Source organism: Choloepus didactylus, chromosome 18 (assembly GCF_015220235.1).
Source record: "Choloepus didactylus isolate mChoDid1 chromosome 18, mChoDid1.pri, whole genome shotgun sequence".
Classification (NCBI taxonomy): domain Eukaryota; kingdom Metazoa; phylum Chordata; class Mammalia; order Pilosa; family Megalonychidae; genus Choloepus; species Choloepus didactylus.
Genome location: NC_051324.1, coordinates 1891254 through 1912638, shown reverse-complemented (window position 1 = coordinate 1912638; position 21385 = coordinate 1891254). Strand labels below are relative to the sequence as shown.

At 57.4% G+C, this 21385-nt stretch overlaps 1 protein-coding gene and 1 long non-coding RNA gene across 7 annotated transcripts; one reads left to right on the top strand and one right to left on the bottom strand.

Annotated features, from left to right (window-relative positions):
• Positions 1-6: 6 nt before the first annotated feature.
• Positions 7-5239, bottom strand: LOC119514384. Of its 6 annotated transcripts, none has more exons than XR_005212807.1 (4): positions 5117-5239; positions 4043-4301; positions 2804-2953; positions 7-690 (listed from the first exon to the last, which is right to left on the bottom strand). It is a non-coding gene; the product is annotated as an uncharacterized LOC119514384 (long non-coding RNA). The 6 variants fall into 6 exon arrangements; XR_005212806.1 differs by having other exon boundaries at positions 4968-5233; XR_005212805.1 differs by having other exon boundaries at positions 4043-4296; positions 4968-5233.
• A 13583-nt stretch (positions 5240-18822) lies between these two features.
• Positions 18823-21278, top strand: MFAP4 (microfibril associated protein 4). Its single transcript, XM_037808016.1, has 6 exons — positions 18823-18900; positions 19174-19252; positions 19478-19632; positions 19918-20014; positions 20098-20280; positions 20391-21278. Exons 1-6 carry the CDS (start codon positions 18895-18897, stop codon positions 20636-20638), a joined length of 768 nt encoding a protein of 255 aa, XP_037663944.1. The 5' UTR covers positions 18823-18894; the 3' UTR covers positions 20639-21278.
• The last annotated feature ends 107 nt before the right edge of the window (positions 21279-21385 follow it).

The following is a 21385-nucleotide window of genomic DNA, read 5'->3' as shown; positions in this document are numbered from 1 at the left end:
CCCCGGCCCCTCCGGCCTGGACCAGCTCCTGGCCTCCTCCCACCCACTCCCCCAGTGCATGGCCAGATCCCCCTCCGGATGCAGCCTGGCCTCGGCTGCTCCGACACCTTCCATGTGTCCCTACTGCCGCTGTGTCAAAGTCCAAATGATGAGGCCTGGGGTTCACTGACTCCCACGAGCTCCCAGAAACTCTCTCCCCGGGGTCCGTTCCTCCCACACCGTCCCTGCCTCTGAGCCTCTGCTCCGAGCTGCCTCTGCTCGGCCTCCTAGGAGTCTGCTCAGAGCCATCTCCACCCCGAAGCCCCCCAGCCTCACTCCCCACGGCCTGGGGTCCTGCCCTCAGGAGCTCCCGGGCCCTCCGCTGACACCAACTGGGTCCAAAGCCAGAGAAGCCCCACCCCCGGCCCTGCCTCCCCTGGACCCCCGCAGCAGAGCCTCCTGCTCGGGGGGAGCAGGCCTGAGTGACGTCCCCGCTGAGGCTCCGTGGCAGAAGGGGGGTCCCTCAAGTCGTGCGTCGTCCATCCGGGGAGGGGAGTGGTCGCCGGCTTCTGACTCAGAGTTGCAGGCTCCCGTCTGTCCCCGCGCGTCCCCCGAGCCGTGGTCTCATCACCAGGCAGAGGAGGGGGTTGCAGACCTGGACAGCTGCTTGCCCGTCCACAAATGCTGAGCACCAGGCACCACAGGGCTCATCTGGGGACAAGACAGACAAAGCCCCGTGATGGGGGCAGGGGGGCATTGGAAAACCCCTTGGTGGAGAGGTCGGGGAGCTTTGCCTGCTGGTGCCCAGGGCCAAAAGCGGCCTGAGTAGGGGAGCAGGACCCCCGGCTGCTGAGACGGGCAGCGCCGAGGCCGGGTCGTGCGGACCTGGTGAGGAACTGAGAAGGGTTGGGACGTTGTCAGCAGGTGTCCTGGGAGGGCCGCCCGGAACAGAAGGTAACTACAAGGCCCCTGCGAGGGGTGGGGAAGCCAATCGCCCCTTCCCACAGGCCCCCGCCCCGGCCCACCACAGATGGGCGACGCTGAGGGATTTCAGCTCTCACAGTGGGATGTGCTCAGCGGGGGCCGCCCCTTCCCCACCCATAAGTTTCCACAAACTGACAGGGCATTGCCGGCCCGGAGAGGGGACCGTGCCACCTCACCCACCCAGGTTGCTGGGTCCATCCCCCTTGAACCACGCTCAGACCTCGAGGTGGAGGGGGCAGCGGTCATGGAACAGAGGTGGGCAGGGGGTGCAGGGGACACCGAGCACCAACCCCAGGGAGGTGATAGGAGGTGGGATGCATGTGAGCTGGAGCTCCAAGCCCCCAGTGCATACTCCGTGTTCTGACCGGATTTTACTTGAGTAACAGAAATTCCAAGATGCAACTATTAAGAGCTTGGAGACGGTGACCCAGAGGGCCTGAGCTGTGAGAGCAGTGGCTGCATCTGGCTGCTGTATAGAGCAAGGGTTAGCCGGGCAGGGCTGGGAGCAGACAGGCCAGGGAGGGGCTGGGGGTGTCGAGGCTGCAGGGGCAGCCCTGAGACACCAGGAGATGCAGCAGGGTCAGACCGGGCAGGGGTGTAGACAGGGGAGACTCCAGGCTCCTCCAGCCTGGGAGCTCCGTGCTCGTGGGCAAAGCCCCAGGCCTGCTCCTGGGCTCTCTGGACGCCCCCAATGTCCCCAGGCTTCCAGGGGAACCCTTTGCCCAGGGAAGCCAGCCATGGGCCAGGCCTGGCAGCCCTGTTCCATCTAGATGCTTCCCTAGAGGCAGGGTCTACAAGTGAGACTACAGTCTATGGGGGTGTTCGAGACCTGATGGAAAAGTTAGGGACTCTGAACTACAGAAAGAAAACTTCAGAATCAAAATTACTACCTTCTTGGTTCAATGTCCACTACATCCATACCTGGTGGGCTGGTGAAACTCAGCTCTCTGTATCGTCTGTAGAGACAGATTCACCCCAGGTGGGCATCACTGACTCAACAAGTGTTTACTTAGTGCCTACTGAGTGCTCAGCACCAGGCTGGGTTCTGGGGAGTCGGCGGAGACCAAGACAGAGAAAATCGTGGTGATGAAATGCTCATGTACAATAAATTTGTTCTTATCAAAATGCAACACCGTAAAGATGACACAAATCCTCGCAAAAATATTTATGGCAAAAATATAGTTCCATGTGGGCTGTGGGTACACGTGTTTCAATGTGTTTGATTTGAAGGAGAGTGAGGCCTCCCCAAGTCCTGAGGCCCCAGGCTTGCACAGTTCCTGAGCCTGGCAGAAATGCCCCCTTGCAAGGAGAAGCAAGCACCCCCTGCAGACCCCAGCGTTTCTGCACAGGGACCACTCTCCCCCTAGTTCCTTGTTTTCTAACTGGGATTAGGGCATGCCAGTCCCCAATGGCATCCTGACCAGCCCGACTTGTCCCTGTGGACTTAGAGGGACAGAAAAGCCAGTTGTGGACCTGCAAGGTGGAAAGGTCAAGAGGGGGCAGAGCTCACAGGGAGGGGCCAGCAGGCTGGGTGGTCCTAGAATTCGGGTGTGAATCTGAGTTCTGGGGAGAGACAGACTCATTCATCACTTCATCCTTGTCCATTCACTCACCCCACATGCATTTATTGACCAGGTGAGAGGTGTCAGGAACACAGCTGTCTGCTGGAGAAAGTCAAGGACACCCTCAGCGGCCATCCCCCTGCCTCGTCTACCCCTCCTTTCCCCCTCCTGCTGCCTGCTGGTTAGCAAGACCCCACAGGCAGCTGGGGGAGGTATTAAAACTTACTGTTCCCAGCTGCTTGCAGGGCACAAAGTTTGCTTGTTAGCAGAGCCCTCACCTCAAGGAATGTATAAAAGCTCAGCTCTCAGCCGGTGCAGGTGCCCCTCATCTCCGACACCAGGAGAAATGTGCGCAGCTTCCACACTCCGACCCTGACCGCCACCGGCCAAGGAGGGTCTTTGCTCTGCTCTTGTGGATCCTTTGTGCTCTGCAAGCAATAAAGCAGTCAAGGGCTGGGAGCATCGGTTGTGCCTGAGGCTGGGTTCCCACAATGCACGGAATAGCAACTCGCTCCGCGCCATCGGCAGCTCAGTGTCCCTGCCTACAGGACGTGCACCTGCTCAGGGGAACACAGACGCAGGAGCCCCAAGGCCCAGTGCTCCGCTGTCCCGCTGCACCACTCGCTGTTCTGTGGCCCCAGGAGGGGTCTGTGGTGGGCCCCACCCCTTGGATCTCAGCCATGCAGTCCCAAACCTCCTGCACTGGATGGTGATGACTGGTGTTTGGATGGGGTCCGGGCCCAGGGCAGGGGTCCTGGTGTTTCCCCCAACCCACAGAGCAGTGGCCGGCAGGCTGTGGCCCCTGGATCAGCCCACAGGGGGGTTCTCCTCCTCTTGCCCCGGGGAAGTCGGCTTCCTGCCGCCACCCATTCAGCCCACAGCTGAGGGCAAAGCCAACCCTCCGCCTCCAGATCCCGAAACCGGCAGCTCCCAGCGCCCGCTCTCCCTCCAGCCCTCCTCCTGCGTGCCCGCTCTGCAGGACCAGGTTTCCAGATCCGGGTGCTGCCCTCTGCCCCCTGCCCCCTGACCTCCTGACTTCCTGACCTCTGGCTCCGGCTTCCAGGCTGGGGGTAGAGTCATTTTCAGAATAACCAGCTTCAGGAGCCAAAAGTGTGGTCTCCCCAACTGGGGGCCTGTTTGGGGAGGCTCTGGGTCCCCTGATGTGGGCAGAGGTGGCTTTACACACACATATATGCACACACACACGTGCACACACATGCGTGCTCACTGGTCACTCCCACTCATATCTGTCCATGTAAATTCACACACGCACACACAGAGTCAGAACACTCCCACATGCGTACGCACTCCAATGACATGCACACACGCACATTTTCATACACTCGTGTGATTTACACACCCACTCCCACACACACACCCATATGCTCACATACCTCATACAAATTGCACATGCACACCCCCCACATGCCCACACACTCTCACATTAACACAAACACTCATGTGTGCAAAAGGCCCTGAGCCTTGCACATGCCTACACACACACTCATGTTACTCACCTCCCACCCGGACGTGCAGCATGCAGCCCGCACTCAGCCCGGTTCTGTGCCCTGGACGTGTACTCGCGCACCCTCAGCAAAACCACCTACAAGGCAGGAACTGGATGGCTCCCATTTTACAGATAGGGAAACCGAGGCACAGGGATCAAGGTCCCACAGCTATGACATGGTGGAGCTGGTCCCCAGCCCAGGCAGCCGGGCCCCAGTGCCGAGGTGCTCCACCTTTCTGTGGTCTTGCTGGGTCTCTGCAGCCCCTTGCCTCGGAGAGAAAAAAAAAACAAATCAGCCAAGGCCAGTCTGTGTCGAGTGTTGGAATCCGGGGCCTGAGTTCTGGGTGGTCCCGGCCTCGGCAGGCTGTGGGGCCTTGGACAGGCCACTGGTCTTTTCGGGGTCCAGTTCCCAGATATGTGAACAGAAGGTGGGTCTGTGAGACTGGAAGGCCCCACTGGGGGAGTGTCCCTGCCCCTCTCTCACCTCCCCAGCCTGGGGGCTTCCTGAGGGCGGTGGGATGGGGCAGTGCCCTCGCCCCTTGGTCCTCCTGGGGACCCCCCCCAACGCCCCAGCTCTGCAAGGGTGGTGCAGGCCACGTGGCAGCACGCCAGCCCATCTCCTTCTCGGCCAGCGGGGTCCTGTGCAGTCTCAGAGCCCATCCTTCCCCCGGAGGACCCGGACCCCCTGCCGCTCCCCACCCCAGCCCTCACCCAGCTGCGGGGTAACTGGCCGGGAGAACACGAAGGAAGGAGGTCAGAGCCGGGCACCCCAGCGCTGCAGGCAACATCCTCCCTCCATCACCACCCCGAACCCAGGGCTCCACCCCACTCCTCCTGCCAAGCCACCCCAGCTTCCCTGCCCTCTCCAGCCCCCAAGCCCAGGCCACCGCTGACCTCACCCCCAACACCTCTTCCCAGATGCAAGCAGCTCTCACCAGCCGTGGCCACGGCAGAGTCTGTCTCTCCTTGTCCTTCAATTCTCTCCCAGAGCTGCTCCTCCTTCCGGGGCCTTTCCAGCAGGCCCACAGGACGGTTTGCTGGCAAAGCAAGACGAAGCGGGGTGGACGGGCTGGGGGCCACTCACCGGATGTGGGGGACAGAAGAGGACGTTGGAGGGGAAGTCAGTGAAGCTGGAAGACCCATAAGTGCCCTTCTGGAGGGGCTCCTTGGCCTCAGGCATCACCTCCCGTCTCCCAGATCGGAAGCTGCACTTGGCTGCAGACCCCCCCCCTTCCTCACCAGCCCTTCCTGCTCCCCAACCCCCACCAGAACCCTGGGCTGGGGCACCCAGGGGCAGCCAGGAAGTCAAGGACTGGGCCAGCCAGCTTCCCACCGCAGACTTCCCAGCTGGGCCCAGGCCCCCCAACCTCTTCAAAACGAGAGGCAGCCCTCGCAGCTGCCCGGTGGGCGGGTGGTCAGACGGACGGAGCCCGGAGCTCGCGCGGCCTGGACTCTGGGGGTGGCTTTCCTCCGGCCACCTGGGCCGGACCATCCTTCAACACGACCAGGCCGGCAAAGTTGCAGGGTCCCCAGGCAGCCCCCCGGCTTTAGCCCCAGGCAGGCCTGGGCTCCAACCCTGGCTCTGCCGACTTGCTGAGCCGGGTGGCTTCCTCGGCCTCAGTGTCCTCACAGGAAAACCGAAGATGGGAAATCCTCCCGCACGGCCAGTGTGAGACTGTGGAGAGCCTGGCACACGGCAGGTGTCAGTAAGTGCCAGCTGTGAGCCGGCCCTGGAGGCCAGCGCGGGCCCCTCGTCCATGGCCCCAGAGCGCCCTGCCCTGCCACGGCCCTCGGACCCCTCCCCATGCCTCGCCCCTTCTTCTCTGACAAATAAAAAGCCAAGAGGTTCCCCAGAAGCAGGACCGTAGGGCAGGCTTGAGGACGGGCACCCACAGGTGAGGAGCCCGGTTCTCCACGGACATCTGTCAGTGACTGACACGCGTTTACGGCTCCTCCCGTTACGCTCTGAGTCCTCCGTGCAGTGCACTCTCCAAGCCTCCCCACGCCCCTTCAAAGAGGGAACATGGGCCCCATTTTACAGATAGGGAGACTGAGGCTGCCCAGGGACTTATCCAACACCACTGGGCGGTGAAGTGGCAGAGCTGGGATTCAGAGCAGAGCCTGCCTGGCCTCCAGGTTCCAACCCTGCCTCATACACACACACCCATGGACACACACACACCCATGCACACACACACACCCATGCACACACACTCAGTGCTTCCCCCTCTCTAACAGATGCCCCCCCCACGGCCTCCCAGTCCAGGGCTGGGCAGAGCCACGAGCCCACAGTCATCATGCCCATCGCCATCTGCGCTGTGGCATGTGTTACAGTTTGAATCACATCCCCTCTGAAGACACGTTCAAGTTCTAACTCACGGCCCCTCAGATGTGATCCTATTTGGAAGCAGGATCACTGAAGAGGTTACTAAAGATGAGGCTGACCCGGACAAGGACACGCCCGATCTGATGTGACTCTTGTCCGTATTAGAGAGGGAAGTTGGACACAGAGAAAGACCGGGGGAGGACGCCCTGCGATGGCCGCAGTGACCGGCAAGCCATGGCCAGGAGCCAGGAGAGGGGGCAGCCCGGAACCTTCGGGGGCAGCGTGTCCCCCCCGGCCACCGAGCTTCAGGACGTCCAGCCTCCAGAACTGAAGGAATAAATTCCGGGCGTACAAGCCCCCTGCCCCACGGTGCTTTGGCAGGGCAGCCCTGGGAATCTCAGTCAGCATGTCTGTGCACGAAACAAAGGTCAAGTCCCGGTGGGGCGAGGTTCGGTAACAGGAAAGTAAAGCTGACCCCACGAGTCAGGACAGAGGGGTGCAGAGGTTTGGATTTGCTTCTGCATTCCAGAACTGAGTCTGGGCGAAGAAAGAGCAGACTTTCCCCAGCAGGATAGGAAGGGCCCCAGCTGCTCCTTCTTGACCGACGACCCCGATTGCCAAAGAGGAGGGGGGAGGTCAGCCAAGAGCGACTGTGGGAACGGTCCCCCGAGCCCTGTGCCCGGACAGGAGAGATAGATGACGGTGCCGAGAGCCCCGGCTGCCCGCTTCCTCCCCGGGGCGGCCAGAGGGCAGGGGAGTTGCTGGGCTGCCAGGAGAGCTTGCTGTGGGCGATGGTGGCAGGTGTCTGCGTGCAGAGACGGTCCTCTTCACTGACTGTGAGTCATACCTCACTGCAGAGAAATTTCAAAGCTCCTTTCACTTCTGGGAAGATGGAACAGATGTACGTTTGTTTTCCCGTTCCTTCAGCTGAGTTACAACAAGAACCCTGAACACTCAAGAGAAGACTCTGGAGATGGGGGAAGGCGGCAGGGCACGTGGGGCTTTGGGACCCGAGGACTACACAGTGGTGAGGGCCCTGGCTTCTCTTTTTGCCACATATACCCCAGACTTGGAGCCGAAGACGATGACAACCCAGAAATACCAACTGGCACAGACAAAAAGAAAACAAAACCAAAAACATAGCCCCAAGGAAAGCCTGTTCTCTTGAGCCAAAGAACTAGGAAAGCAGAAAACTCAACTCAAGCCAAAACCACAGGATAAAAACAAAGCAAAACTGTGGCCCCCTCCACCAGCGCCAGCAAAAGTTGAGTGAGGAGCCTAGACTCCCTCCCACGCCAGGCAGAAACGGGGAGCCCCAGTACCCCCATCCAGGTGGTGTCAGACAAGGCCAAGTGGGGAGACTGGAATTTCACCCCACTGGTTTTCAGCCCGACTCGCCCACCCTGCAGGGTCCTAGGGACCACATGGGAGACTGGAACCCCCACTCGCCCAGCAGGAAAAGGAGCCCCCAGCCCCAGGGGTCAGCAGAGCCTGAGCAGGGACCCTAAACTGCATCTCCACCTGGGAAGGGGGTGTCAGAGAAAGACAGCTAAAACAGGTTTACAGGACAGTGTCATCTGTGAATTCATAGTTTTTCTTCTTCCTTTCCAGTCTGGAGGTGCCTTTTTCTTGCCTAATTGCTCTGGCGAGAACTTCCAGTACCATGTTGAATATCAGTGGTGGCAGCGGGCATCCTTGTCTTGTTCCTGATCTTGGGGGAAAAGCTTTCGGTCGTTCACCTTTGGGTATAATGTTAGCTGTGGGTTTTTCATACATGTCTTTAATCACGTTGAAGAAGTTTCCTTTCATTCCTAGTTTCCTGAGTGCTCTTATGAAAAAGGAGCACTGGGTTTTGTCAAATGCCTTTCCTGCATCCGTTGAGATGATCATGTGGTTTTCTTTCCTTCATTATATTTATGTAGTGTTACTAATTGATTTTCTTATGTTGAACCACCCTTGCCTGCCTGGGATAAATCCCATTTGATCCTGGTGCATAATCCTTTTAATGTGCATTTGGATCGGGCTTGCAAGTATTTTGCTGAGGATTTTTGCATCTGTATTTATAAGGCATATTGGTCTGTAATTTTCTTTTCTTGTGCTGTGTTTATCTGACTTTGGTATTAGGGTGATGTTGGCCTCACAGAATGAGTTAGGAAGTGTTCTCTCCTCTTATATTTTTGTGAAGAATTTGAGAAGGCTCAGTGCTAATTCTTCTTGGAACGCTTGGTAGAACTCACCAGCGAAGCCATCTGGTCCTGGGATTTTCTTGGTTGGGAGAAATCTTCCCTGGTTCGGCAGAAGGAGGACAAAAGGAAGAACATCTTCCTGTATTTCAGTGGCTCTTTTGGTCAGCAGCCTTTCTTTGCACACTCATTCATTCATTCATCGATTTCTGCCCTGCTTAGGGTGTGTTAAGCACCCCTCACCTCCTGTATTTGCAGCCATGAGCAAGACACCCGGCTCTCCAGCCTTCGTGGAGCTAGAGGACAAACACACAAAAATTACGTAACTTGAGCAGGGAAGGCGGGTGGGAGTTGCAGGTTTGAATAGGGCCTTCGAGATGGTCGAGCTGGGGAGATGGTAACAGGCTTCAAGACCACATCTCCAAGAGATTTGTGGCAGAGAACACATTCTTTCACACCCTCCACGTTCCGCAGAAAGGGGGGTAGTTGGGAGGGCTTTGGTGTGTCTCCCCACTTTCTCGTGGTTTGGGGCAAGTTCCATTGGTGGAACTCAGGGAGAGACCCAGAGAAGAGACAGTGGGGAGCTGGGGACAGCACTGAGCTCCAGGCTAGGAAGTCCAAGCTTATCTTGAAGGATTGCGCTTAGGACATGTTGAGATAGAAACTTCTCTCCCCTACCCACCACCGGGATTTATGTAAGTGAGGCGCTTGATTTTATTTTGTTGTGTAAGCTGTGTGGACACTGTATATTAGGGAGAAATTGTACAGATTAGAGGGTTTAAAAAAATAACCAAATGAATACATGTACATAGTTGGGAAAAATTGGTACCAAAAGGCGCTCTATTGAAAAACAGCAGTCCCCGGCCCGAGGTTTGGAAAACCCCGGGGTGGGTCTTTCAGTTTCAGCTGTGCTGACCACCTAGTGACTCCTTCTCAGTTGGAGGTTTGCATTCCTCAGTTCTGGGAAAGTTTTCCTCGATTGCTTCTTTGGCTGTTTCTTCCCTACCATTTTCTCTGTTCTCTTTCTGATAGTTATTAGTTGGATGTAACTTTTCTCTGCCATTTTTGGTCTCTGTGTTTTTAATTCTAATTTCTGGAGCACATCCTTAATGGCCAGCGCCTCTACTGACTTAAACAACAAGCAGCCATATTTTTTATTTTCCAGTTGTTCCTTTTTTAAGGCTTTATTGGGATATCATTTGTATATCATAAAATTCACCCATTTTAAGTGTACAATTTAACAACTGATCCTCTTTAATAGCATGTAATTGTGGGGGGGTGTTGTTTTATGGATGCAAATCTTTTCTTACTTCTTCGAGGATATAAATTATAATCAGTGAATTTTTCTACTGTTTCCTGCATTATCTCTACTTCCTCCTGGTTTGTCTTGGTCTCCCTTTTTTTTGTTTGAAGAAAGCTTCAAACACTTGCTGATTTGTTCATATTTGGCGAGGGGTGGGGACTCCAAGATCCCATTTGGAAGCTCTGTGGGCACACTTGGGGCTTGGCCTCACCATGGATGATCTATCCTTTAGAAATAGGCTCTGCCGAACAGAACAGAAAACCTGACACAGCAGCACTACCAAATGGAGGTTTATTTTTTTACCTCATACACAAATAAACAAACAGAAGTTGGCAGAGCAGGACTTCTGGGGACTTAACAACTTTTTACATTCCTTTACTGTCTTTTTAGTGGGTTTGAGAGGGAGAGGAAAATAAATGTGAGAGACGAGCCCACCAGGTTTAAGGCCCGGATGATTTGCACACTTCCTTTTATTCTAAATAATTTCGTGCTGTAGGCACTGTTCTTTGCATTTGAGAAATGAAGAAACTGAGGCTAGAAAGGTGGAAGGATTGGAGCCTGAAGCCGGTTCTGCTCCCACACTCCTGGGAGCCCCAGGGGTTTTCCAACCCCACGGGAAAGGAGAGCTTCAGGTCCTTGTCCTGCTGGCTGGGAGGTGAGCTGGGAGGACAGGGAGGTGGGGGTCTGAGCAAGGGTCCGCAGCCCCAGGAGGGCAGGAGCTCCTCGTGCGCCTGGCGGCTGGATCTTTCAGGCGCCTGCAGGTGCACACAGAGCTCCGAAGCTGAGAACCCGGCGTGCTCCTCCCCAGTTCTAAGTCTGTTCCACAAGGATAATTCCCCAAAATGGAAATGCCCAGTCACAGATTATTCTTGCCAAAACCTTGGCCAAATTCCCTTGTTTTCAGTTCTGTGAACTCCCTGACATGCTCCGCCTAATGGATTTTCCCCTTTCTCTTTGGGGTTGGGGTCAGAAGATAATGAGCTGACTGTGTATGAAGCAAGATCTGTGTATCCATTCTCAGATCAATTGCACACAGCACAGCAGTTGAAGACAAAAGGGAGTGGTTGCAAAAATCCTGCAGGAGAAATACCAAACTCCAGCCCAGTAGCCTTGACTCTTGAAGACAATTGTAAAACAATGTAGCTTACAAGGGTGACAGTGTGATTGTGAAATCCTTGTGGATCACACTCCCTTTATCCAGTGTATGGATGGATGAGTAGAAAAACAGGGATGAAACCTAAATGAAAAATAGGGTAGGATGGGCCAGGTGGTTTGGGTGTTCTATTTTTACTCTTATTTTTTTATTCTGATTCTGATTCTTTCTGATGTAAGGCAAATGTTCAAAAATAGATTGGGGTGATGAATGCATAACTATATGATGGGACTGTGAACAGCTGATAGTACACCATGGATGACTGTATGGTATGTGAATATATCTCAATAAAACTAAATTTTAAAAAATGCATTCTCTAAGTTTGCATAAAAACAAATTGCAGAGTTCTGGATTAAGTTTTAGGTAACAGGTAAAGTGGCCCGGTAAGGTGTTGATCACAAAATAAGTCCTGATTAATTTTATTGTGCTTTTTATTATTCTTACTACTTTTGCATTCAATAAATATTGAGACTCTCCTGTGTCAGCAGCTTTTATGGGTATTGTGAACACATCAAAAAACAATGTTCATGAAGCTTACGTTTGTGTAATAGTTACTTGTGTGTCTTTTCATAAATTTTCTATGCAGATACCCACATGTATTTATGCTCTTTTAATGATGAAATATACAAAAGTGTGTGTGTGTGTCCAGTTTAAGGAAACATAAAATCAATATCCATTTGTCCAGTACCTCTTATCCTCTACTCAGCTTAAGAAATAAAATGGTCTTACTAACCTTGAAAAAAAAAAATCCCACAGGAGGTCTCCCTGCATCTGGGAACATTGCCTTCTCCTGCACACCTGCACCTGTTCCAGAATGTGGGAGACCCGCCCACGGGACCCCCTCCTCACAGTGTGAGCCGTGGCTGCCTGTGGCCAAGGTCCAGCATTTCTGCTCAGAGGCAGTACTAAAGGGGATGAGGATATGGGGGTCCCTCAAGGCCCAGTGGGCCCCATGGATGGATCAGGGGAGAGTGGGAAGGTTTCTGGGCCCCACTCTACCCGTTTGAAGCAGTGACCCCTCGTGCCCTGGTAAATGGGCTTTGGGTGTGGGACAAATCCTCTGTCAGCCCCTGCCCGGACCCAGCATCCCATGCTCCATCAGGGTGGGCGGGGGGTCCTGCAGGGCCCAGACACTCAAAGTAATTCCACCTCACCCCCGCTTTTTATGACCCCCACACCCACCCTGTCATCTTCAAAATGTTCTCTCCACTCGACTGCAGTAGCGGCCTTTGGGAATGCACATGGGTCTCAGAGGCCATGCCAGTTTGAAGCTATTATGGACCCCAGGAGAGCCAGGATCTTTTAACCCAATCTTGTGGGGTGAAACTTTTTAATTGAATGTTTCCATGGAGATGTGACACACTCAACTGTGAGTGAGAATTCTGATTGAAATATTTCCATGGAGGTCTGCGCGGGCCCCGCCCATTCAGGGTGGGTCTTGATTAGTTTACTGGAGTCCTTTAAGAGGGCTCACGGAGAGAAAGAGCTCAGAGGAGCTGAGAGGGACATTTTGGAGAGAAGATAAGATATGCAATCTAGAGTTTGCCCTTGGGAGAAGCTGAGAGTGGATACAGACCCAGACTCTTGGAGATGCTTGGAGATGCAGATGGAAGGATGTTTGGAGATGCTGAGCTAAGAGACGACACCCAAAGTTTGCCCCAGAGAAGCTAACAAGGGGACCCCCAGATGCTTAGAGAGAAATGCCCTGGGAGAACAAGCAAGGACACACAGGAGCTGAGAGAGAGGAGCTAAGAGAGACAGAAGCCCAGAGACATTTTGGAGAAAGCCATTTTGAAATGGAACCCAGGAGCAAAGGACCAGCAGACGCCAGCCACATGCCTTCCCACCTGATAGAGGTGTTCTGGACACCATCGGCCGTTCTCCAGTGAAGGTGTCCTCTTGTTGATGCCTTAGTATGGATGCTTTGGTGGCCTTAGAACTAGAAATTTGTAACCTAATAAACCCCTTTTATAAAAGCCCATCTATTTCTGGTATTTTGCATAATGGCAGCTTTAGCAAACTGCAACAGAGGCTCAGCCAGTCTCTCCCTCTGGCAGGTGCCCCCATCTCTCTTGGAGCCCCCTCACCCGGCTTGGGCTGGGGGGACACCCCCTTTGCTAGGTGTTCTCACTTCCTTCGGGTTCTCTCAAAATCTCCCCTTCTCAGCCTCCTCTAGCCCGCGCTGAAGGTGGGTTGCCGAGGCTGGATAATTGGCGAGCAGTGCGGAGTGCAGCCCTTCGGTTTGCCAGCTCTGCACACACGCGACCAGCACCACACCGCGGGCTGCCTTCAAAAACGGGAGCTCACTGGCTTCTGGTTTTGAGGCTAGGAAAAGTCCAAAACCGAGGCGTCGGCAGTGCGATGCCTTCTCTCCAAAGCCTGAAGCTCTCCGGCAGAGCTGGCTGCCGGCGGTTGCGGGGGCTCCTTGGCCTGCCGCGCACCTCGCAGCCTTGGCTTCTCCTTTCTCTTCAGGGTTCCACTGGCTTCCGGCTCCAAGGCCTTCTCTTGCTCTGGCTTCCAGTTTCTTTCTCTTTGTGGGGTCTCTGGTACTCTGGGCTAAGACCCACCCTCATTCAGCTGAGTCACACCTAAACCAAACGTGACATCTCCTGGAGGTCCTGTTTAGATTAAGCTGCCTAAATGGGGTACGTGAGTCAACCTACACCCCACCCCCTGGAAAGTCCTGCTGAGAGAATGTGGGGTCCTGTCACCCAGTGTCCAAGACAAGGGAAAACACCCCTTTCCCCAGACTGCTGTGCTTTCAAAAGCAACCCAAGGAAGCCCCCACAACAGGAAGGGAACCACAGGAAACAAAGGCAGACTCAGCTGGTGTTTGTATGTTGTTCTTTTTTTAGGGAGAATTTAACGAAGGGACCACGGACTTGGGGTGTCATGGAGCCCTAGACTAACCATGGTGGGTGGCACTGCCTCCCCGGGCTAGAAGGGGCGAGGGGCAGCTGTGGCGTCACCAGAGCTGGTGAAGGGGCTGCGGCACCGTCGGACGGGGGAGGTGGGCACAGCTAGCCCCAATCTGCAGAGCCAGATGGGTCGGGAGTAAGGGAAGGGGTGCCCCGACCTCTGTCTCCTCCCACCTTCTGAGCTCCTTCGGGTGGGGCCTGGGAGCCCGTCGAGGCCCCCCACACAGCTGGAGGGTGGAGCAGGGAGGGCAGGAGGCAGCCAGCGCGCCCCTCACCCGGGCACAGGGGTTCTGCTCGAGCCAGGCTCTAAACAGAAGGCTGCTGCGTTTCCTTCCTCGAGCCTTTGACGAGTCCTGCCAAGCTCACAACCAGGAGACAGACCTTACTGAGCCATCGGGCTTTTACGATGTCACAGCACAAACGATGAGGTGGGTAGCAGAGAGGGTCTGGACTGGGTTCTCTCCTGGATGCCCCCTCTGCTGGAACCGCTTCTTTCCCAGCAGATACCGAGGGGGGTGCTGGGCTGTCGTCAGCAGCACGTCAGGCAGCAGAGAACACTCAGATGAGAAGGAACTGAGCAGAATTTAATAAAGACGCTCTTCACAAAGTATGAGCAGGGAAATGGGGTCACTTGTCCAGGCTGGTGACCTCAGAGCTGTTACCACCCCTAGACCCGAAGGGGCTTGTGGCAGATTGACTTATGTATCCCCAGAACTCATGATCTAAATCTCACTATGCACCAACACGGATCCACAAGTAAACAGGGCCTTTTGAAGATGGCATTATTAGATAAGATGCGGCCGAGTAAGGGTGGGTCTGGGGTCTTAATCCACATTGCCAGAGCTTTATAAAGAGAACCAAAGGCACGGAAGTCAGAAAGGAGAGGATGTCGCCATGTGCAGGAGGCAGAGGTGCCGCCAAGGAGCCCCAAGGATCACCCACAGCTGGCACCAGGATGCCACAGACGCCGGGAGACGGCAAACCTTGCCGATAGCTTGACGTCGGACTTCCTCCGGCCTCCAGACTGTGAGCCGAGAAATCCCTGTTGTCTAAGCCTTTGCGCTGCGTGGCATTTGTCATAGCAGCTCTGCCAAACCGAGACTGGGCAGGAGGAGGATGCAGTTACACCCACGGGGGACGGGGAGGTTTGCAGCAGGCCACGTGACGAGTCGAGGCTCCGGGACGAGGCCGAGGCCCAGGCCCAGGCCAGCCTGCAGGGACACGCGGGGAGGGCCGGCGATGTCCTGACCCCACGCTGCTCCGTCCCCACAGCCCTCTGCTGGACCCAGTCAGAAGGAAGAGGGCCAGGGAGCCCGTCTCAGGCACAGAGCAGGAGGGAGGGTGGCCGGGTGGGGACGCAAATGAAAGACTTGAGCGCGTGCCCCGTGCCGAGGGGGAGGGCAAAATAACCCAAGAAGGCCAATGGGCTGGGTGCCCGGACCCAGGACCCGGAATTCAGATTCTGAGCACACAAAGCTAGACGCTCCCACTTTGGGACAACCACTGACGCCACCCCTACCCCAGCCCAGTTATGCTCCACCTCCAGCAATCTCTGAGCCCCTGAAAGCCATCCGGCAACGCCAGTCAGAGTTGGTGTCCTTTGCTGGCAAAATAAAAGAGCCCTGGTACAAACAGCTTCTGCGCATCTGTCGGGGGTCTTCGTAAGAAGAGAGCTGGCAGTGGCCGGGGGTGCTGAGCACCAGTATCAGGGGCTTTGCAGCCTGAGCCATGGCCAGCAACACAAGAGCTGGCCCAGCAGGGATGCTACAGCCACGGCCAGGGACCTCAGACCCCAGACCCCAGACCCCAGACCCCAGACCCCAGAGGCTGCTGCCCCTACCCACCCCGAGAATGGATTTCTCGTGTCCTGCTTCTTCGATCATTGGCTCCCGAGATGAGGCCCAGGTGGTGCATGTGATGGGCCGAGCAGGGCATGTGCCCTCCACCTGCTGCAAGGGAGCCTGGGAAAGCGAGGGGGAAAGCGAGGGGGAAAGCGAGGGGGAAAGCGAGGGGGAAAGCGAGGGGGAAAGCGAGGGGGAAAGCGAGGGGGAAATTCCCCACCCCGGGAAGGGGGTTCCCACACCGGGAAGCCAACAAGGAGCGTCCAATAATACGCTGCCCTTTTCAAATACGTTGGATTATTGTCTTCAGACAGTATCTTCAAAGAAGGGTTACCAGCTTTTGGTACGTATCACCAATCTTTTCTCCCACAGTCATTAAACTAACTCCCAACCACCTCCAGCGAGCAAGCATGCCTGTTTTGCTGTGTGAATTTAAAAGGCAAAATAGGATACCTCGTTGCTTTAATTTGCTTTTTTAAAAATCCTGGTTGTATTTCTTCTCTAAGTCTTTGACACTTGACTTTAGGACACATTTTATTGTTTTGATGGCTGAATTTTTCATTATTTTCCTTTTGGTTGTCTTGTGCTAAAGCTAGCTGGCATTCGATGAAAAGTGAAATACGTAATTAGATTCAACCAGCATTAGCAGGAAAAAAAAAAACAGGCTTAAACTAGTTAAAAGTTTCTTTCTCTTTCAAATAAAAGAAGCCTCGAGAAGGGCAGTCTGGGCTGTTCAGTGGGCCTGCCTCATGGAGCCAAGGGACCCAGCTCCTCTCTGATAGACAACCCCCACCCCGAGGTCCCAATCCTCACTGCCCAGAGTGGCGGCCAGAGCTCCAGACATTGTGTCTAGCGCAGGACAGAGGGCAGGATGAAGCATGACTAGCAGCCTACCTTTACAACATTTCTGTTTGCAAACAGAACAGAGGTGAGGCTGGACAACGAGCCCAGCTAAAAACTAGACTCTTTACTACGCAGAACTAATGGAAGCAATGGATATTGAGAGGCAGCCAATAATCTCTCCCACAGACAAGGGTAAGAGGCATGTTGCAGACAACCCGTTCATATACGAACAGCAGTGTTTATGAAGATGACAGCTAACATTTACTAAACAGGTACTAACTGTGGGCACCGCTGCAGCACTTGCTCTCCATGACTTAATCCTTCTGCACCCCTACGAAGGAGCTAGTCTCGTAATCCTCCTTTTACAGAGGAGGAAATGGAGGCACAGGGAGGTTAGGCAACTTGTCCAAAGTCACACAGCAAATAGGGGGCAGAACCTGGATTTAAATCCAGCAGCCTGGCTCCAGGACCGCCAGACAAGGCACAAATATGAACAGAGGCTGCTCTTGCCAGCAATTACAGACCCAAGTTAAGAAGGCGGGCCGGGGCTCAACGACGCGGGAGCCGGGAGGGGGGCCTGAGCCAAAGCAGCTTTCTTATTTCAGACCTCTGAGTGTTTCACTTGTTCACGCATCCGATACACGTCCTTTCCAGGCACACGTCCATGTGTAATTTATGGCCTAAAGCCTGTGTTTGCCATGCCTCGGGGACGGGTGCCATTCCCCCAGCAGCTAGCAAAACTGTAGCGCGTAGTAGGTACCCAAATACGAGTGTTCAGCTAATGAAGGTGGTCATTGCAGCCTGCTCTGTGCTGGGCTGTGGTGGGTGCTGGGCCTGCAGAAAGGAGAGACAAGCGGGCCACACAGGGGCAGCGCCAGGCAAAGTCTGGCATGGCCAGATGGCAGTTTATAGTCAAGAGTAACAAGGGACCAGGCCCCAGGGTGACCAGAGCCAGACTTGAATTTCCTTTCCTGTCCAAGGTGAGACATTCAGCCTTGGCCCAAGGCCATGGGGAGCCACCAAAAGTTCTAGGCAGGGGGTGAAAGGCTCAGGGCGGAGACTGAAAGCAGGTAGGGCTGCGAAGAGCTTGAACGGTGAGCTCCCCTGGTGAGGGGCACCAGGGCTCCAAGGAGAGCAGAGCGTGGACGGGAGGGGCAGGGACCCCCCACAGGCAGACAGGATCACCCGGGGCTGCAGGCGAGGGCAGGAAAGGAAGTGATGGGTGCTCAGAGCTGAGGAAAGGAGAAGGGTTCAGGGGCCCTGGAGGGATGTGAAGAGCCTGCGGTAGGTGGGGGGTGGGGTGCCGAGGCAGGGGGTTTGGAAGAAAGGTTTGCAGGGAAACAAGAGAGGCCCCAGTACGTGTGTGTGTGTGTGTGTGTGTGTGTGTGTGTGTGTGTGCACGCGTGTGCGCACGCGTGTGCAGAGAGCCAGACCAATGGGCCAGGAGATTTCGTGAAGGGGGAAGGAGGGGGCTGAGGGGCCGGGCTGGGGCGGCTGGAGGGGCCTTGGCTGGAGCGGGCGGCCGGGGAGCTTGTGTGCTCACGGCTCAGCTATGCCTCAGCCCTGCCAGGAGACGGCCTGGCCCCTGCTCTCTCCGCTGCAGTCCCCCCACCCCCAGTCTTCCACCCCCCCCAACCCGGGGCGGGCCCCCCCCCCCCGCCCAGAACCCAAGCGCACCCCTCAGAAAAAGGCTGATCAAACACGGGCCAGGGAAGGAGAGGCAGAAAATAAACAGATGTCTGCAGGGAAGGCCATCGGGGACGGGCTGGGGCCAGCTGGGGGACCTGGGGGGCCCCGGGTCTAGCGGGGTGGGGGAGGGGGTCGTGGAGCGGATCCAGGCGCAGCTGGAGCCAGCGGGGAGTCAACGTGCGGCGCTAATGAGACACAGGTGGGCCCCGGGCGCTGCCTGCCCTGGTTGGGGGGCGGGGGAGGGGGTGGGGGAGAGGAGGGGAGAGGAGGGGGTAAGGCGGGGAGGGAGGGGAGAGGAGGGGGTAAGGCGGGGAGGGAGGGGAGAGGAGGGGGTAAGGCGGGGAGGGAGGGGAGAGGAGGGGAGAGGAGGGGAGAGGAGGGGGTAAGGCGGGGAGGGAGGGGAGAGGAGGGGAGAGGAGGGGGTAAGGCGGGGAGGGAGGGGAGAGGAGGGGAGAGGAGGGGAGAGGAGGGGGTAAGGCGGGGAGGGAGGGGAGAGGAGGGGCGCCTGCGCTCGGGGCGGGGCCGGGGCTGGCCGGGGGCCCAGCACATAACTGGGCGGTGCAGCCCGGGGCTGCAGACACAGGCCCCTCCGTGCGGATCAGCAACATGAAGGTACCGGGCAGGGCCGGGGGCTCCTCTGGCGCTGGGAGAGGACCCTGGCCAAAAGGGGTGGGAAAGGCACAGGGGGGTCTCTCGCTCTAGGGGAACCCTGAAACTTAGGGGGGTGCCAACCCCATCCCAGAAGAAAAAAGGAAAAGGGGGACAGGCAGAGGGGCTGGGGGGTGTGCAATCTGGAGCAAATGCAAAGAAGTGGGTGTGTGGGTGGGGGGGGGTCTCTGGGCTAGGAAGTGGGGGCGCTGCAGTGACCCCAATCTCCTCCCCCAGGCCCTCCTGGCTGTGCCGCTGCTGCTTCTCCTCTCTGCACCCCACTGCTCCCCCCAGGTGTCCGGGATCCGGGGAGATGGTAAGCAGCCCCCACATCCACAGCTGCGGCCCTGCAGTTGGGTTGGGTGGACAGGCTGTTCTTAGCCATCCTTCCTGGGGGTTCAGCCTCAGGAGTGAGCCCCAGCTCTGCAGGACTCAGTTTCCCCTTCTAAAGATGGGGTGGGTGGATGAGATGACCTGGGGGAGCCCCGCACACATGGGGGGGTCCGGTCCACCTCAGCACCCCCCTGCCCTGTCCCCCCAGCTCTGGAGAAGGCCTGCTTTCAGCAGCCCCTGGACTGCGACGACATCTACGCCCAGGGCTACCAGGCAGACGGTGTGTACCTCATCTACCCCTCAGGCCCCAGTGTGCCCCTGCCCGTCTTCTGTGACATGACCACTGAGGGTGGCAAGTGGACGGTGAGTGGGGGGTGGGGGGCAGAGCCCTGGGAGGCAGAGGGTCCCTACTGCCCGGCCTGGGGCAGCTGCTAACACTTGATGCTGGGAGGCTTGAGGGGGTCTGATGCATTTAAGCTTCACGACCACCCTGGGGAGGACGGGGGGTGAGTGACGGAGGACGCACAGAGCCAGAGTGGCGGAGCAACTCGCCCACAGTCACATGGCTCACCCCTGGCACCCCCGGAACACAACGGTCTCCGTGTCACCGGGTCCGGGAGGGTCTGTGACCCGCTCCTCTCGGCTCAGGTGTTCCAGAAGAGATTCAACGGCTCAGTGAGTTTCTTCCGGGGCTGGAACGACTACAAGCTGGGCTTCGGCCGCGCGGACGGGGAGTACTGGCTGGGTAAGGCGAGGAGGGGCCGGGTGGGCTGGCTGGGGGTGCCCCCAAGCCAGGGCCCCGCTGCCCACCCTCCGCCTCCTCCCCAGGGCTGCAGAACGTCCACCTGCTGACCCTGAAGCAGAAGTACGAGCTACGTGTGGACCTGGAGGACTTTGAGAACAACACGGCCTTCGCCAAGTACGTCGACTTCTCCATCTCCCCCAACGCCATCAGCGCCGAGGAGGACGGCTACACCCTCCACGTGGCGGGCTTCGAGGACGGCGGTGCAGGTGCCCCCCGCTTCGCCAGCTGAGGGGGGCTGCCGGGGTGCAGGCAGGGGCTGGCAGCCCGGGGAGGCCCTGCAGTGTCCCTCATGGTGTCCCCTCCCGCCCCCCGCCAGGTGACTCCCTGTCCTACCACAGTGGCCAGAAGTTCTCCACCTTCGACCGGGACCAGGACCTCTTTGTGCAGAACTGTGCGGCCCTCTCCTCGGGGGCCTTCTGGTTCCGCAGCTGCCACTTCGCCAACCTCAACGGCTTCTACCTGGGCGGCCCCCACCTCTCCTACGCCAACGGCATCAACTGGGCCCAGTGGAAGGGCTTCTACTACTCCCTCAAGCGCACGGAGATGAAAATCCGCCGCACCTGAGGGGCCGGTCCCCGCGGGCACCCCCCAGTGGCTCCAGGCACCCCCCTCGTGCTCCCTGTGCCCCCTGCAAGGCCAGAGCCCCTAAAGGGGGCTGGTTCTGCTCCCCTGGCTCCAGCCTCACAGGGCCCAGCAGCTCTGAGTCAGGGCCGACCCAGGCTACCCCAAGTGTCCGTCTGTCCCGGCCTGGGGGCTGTGCTGCTGCAGCCGCCCGAGGCTTTGCTGGAAGCATGGCCTCCCAGCCCGGGCACAGGCCGGGAGCCGGGGGCCGCACCCCCTCGGCGCTTCCTCATGGTGGACTCCTCCGTCCAGCCCTCGTGACCGTACCCCAGGGCTCCCTCTGGCTGTTCAAGGAGCGTCTCCTGTCCCCAACCTGTTCCCCCCGCGGTGAGCACTGCAGACCCCCAACCCCATCCCACCCTCAGCTCCCCCCGCCTGCCTGTCCCAGTGCCCCGAGCGCAAGGCCGTATGCCCCCCGAGCTGCTGCCCGCCCTGAACGGCCAGTTGGCCAGTGGGCACCCCAAGACCGCCCGGGCCCAGGCAGGGGAGGTGGGCGCCCCGAGGAGGCCGGGACAAGCCCTGCGGGTGGGAGCAGGGGGAGCAGGGTGGGGAGCCCAGGTCTCAATAAACCTCCAGGAACCGACCGAGTCGCCTGTGGCTGCTGGGGCCCTGAGGTGCTGGCTCAGCCCGAGGGGGGGCCCGGCCCTTCCCTGTTCCCCCGCTGGCGGCCCCTGTCCCCACCCCCCTCCA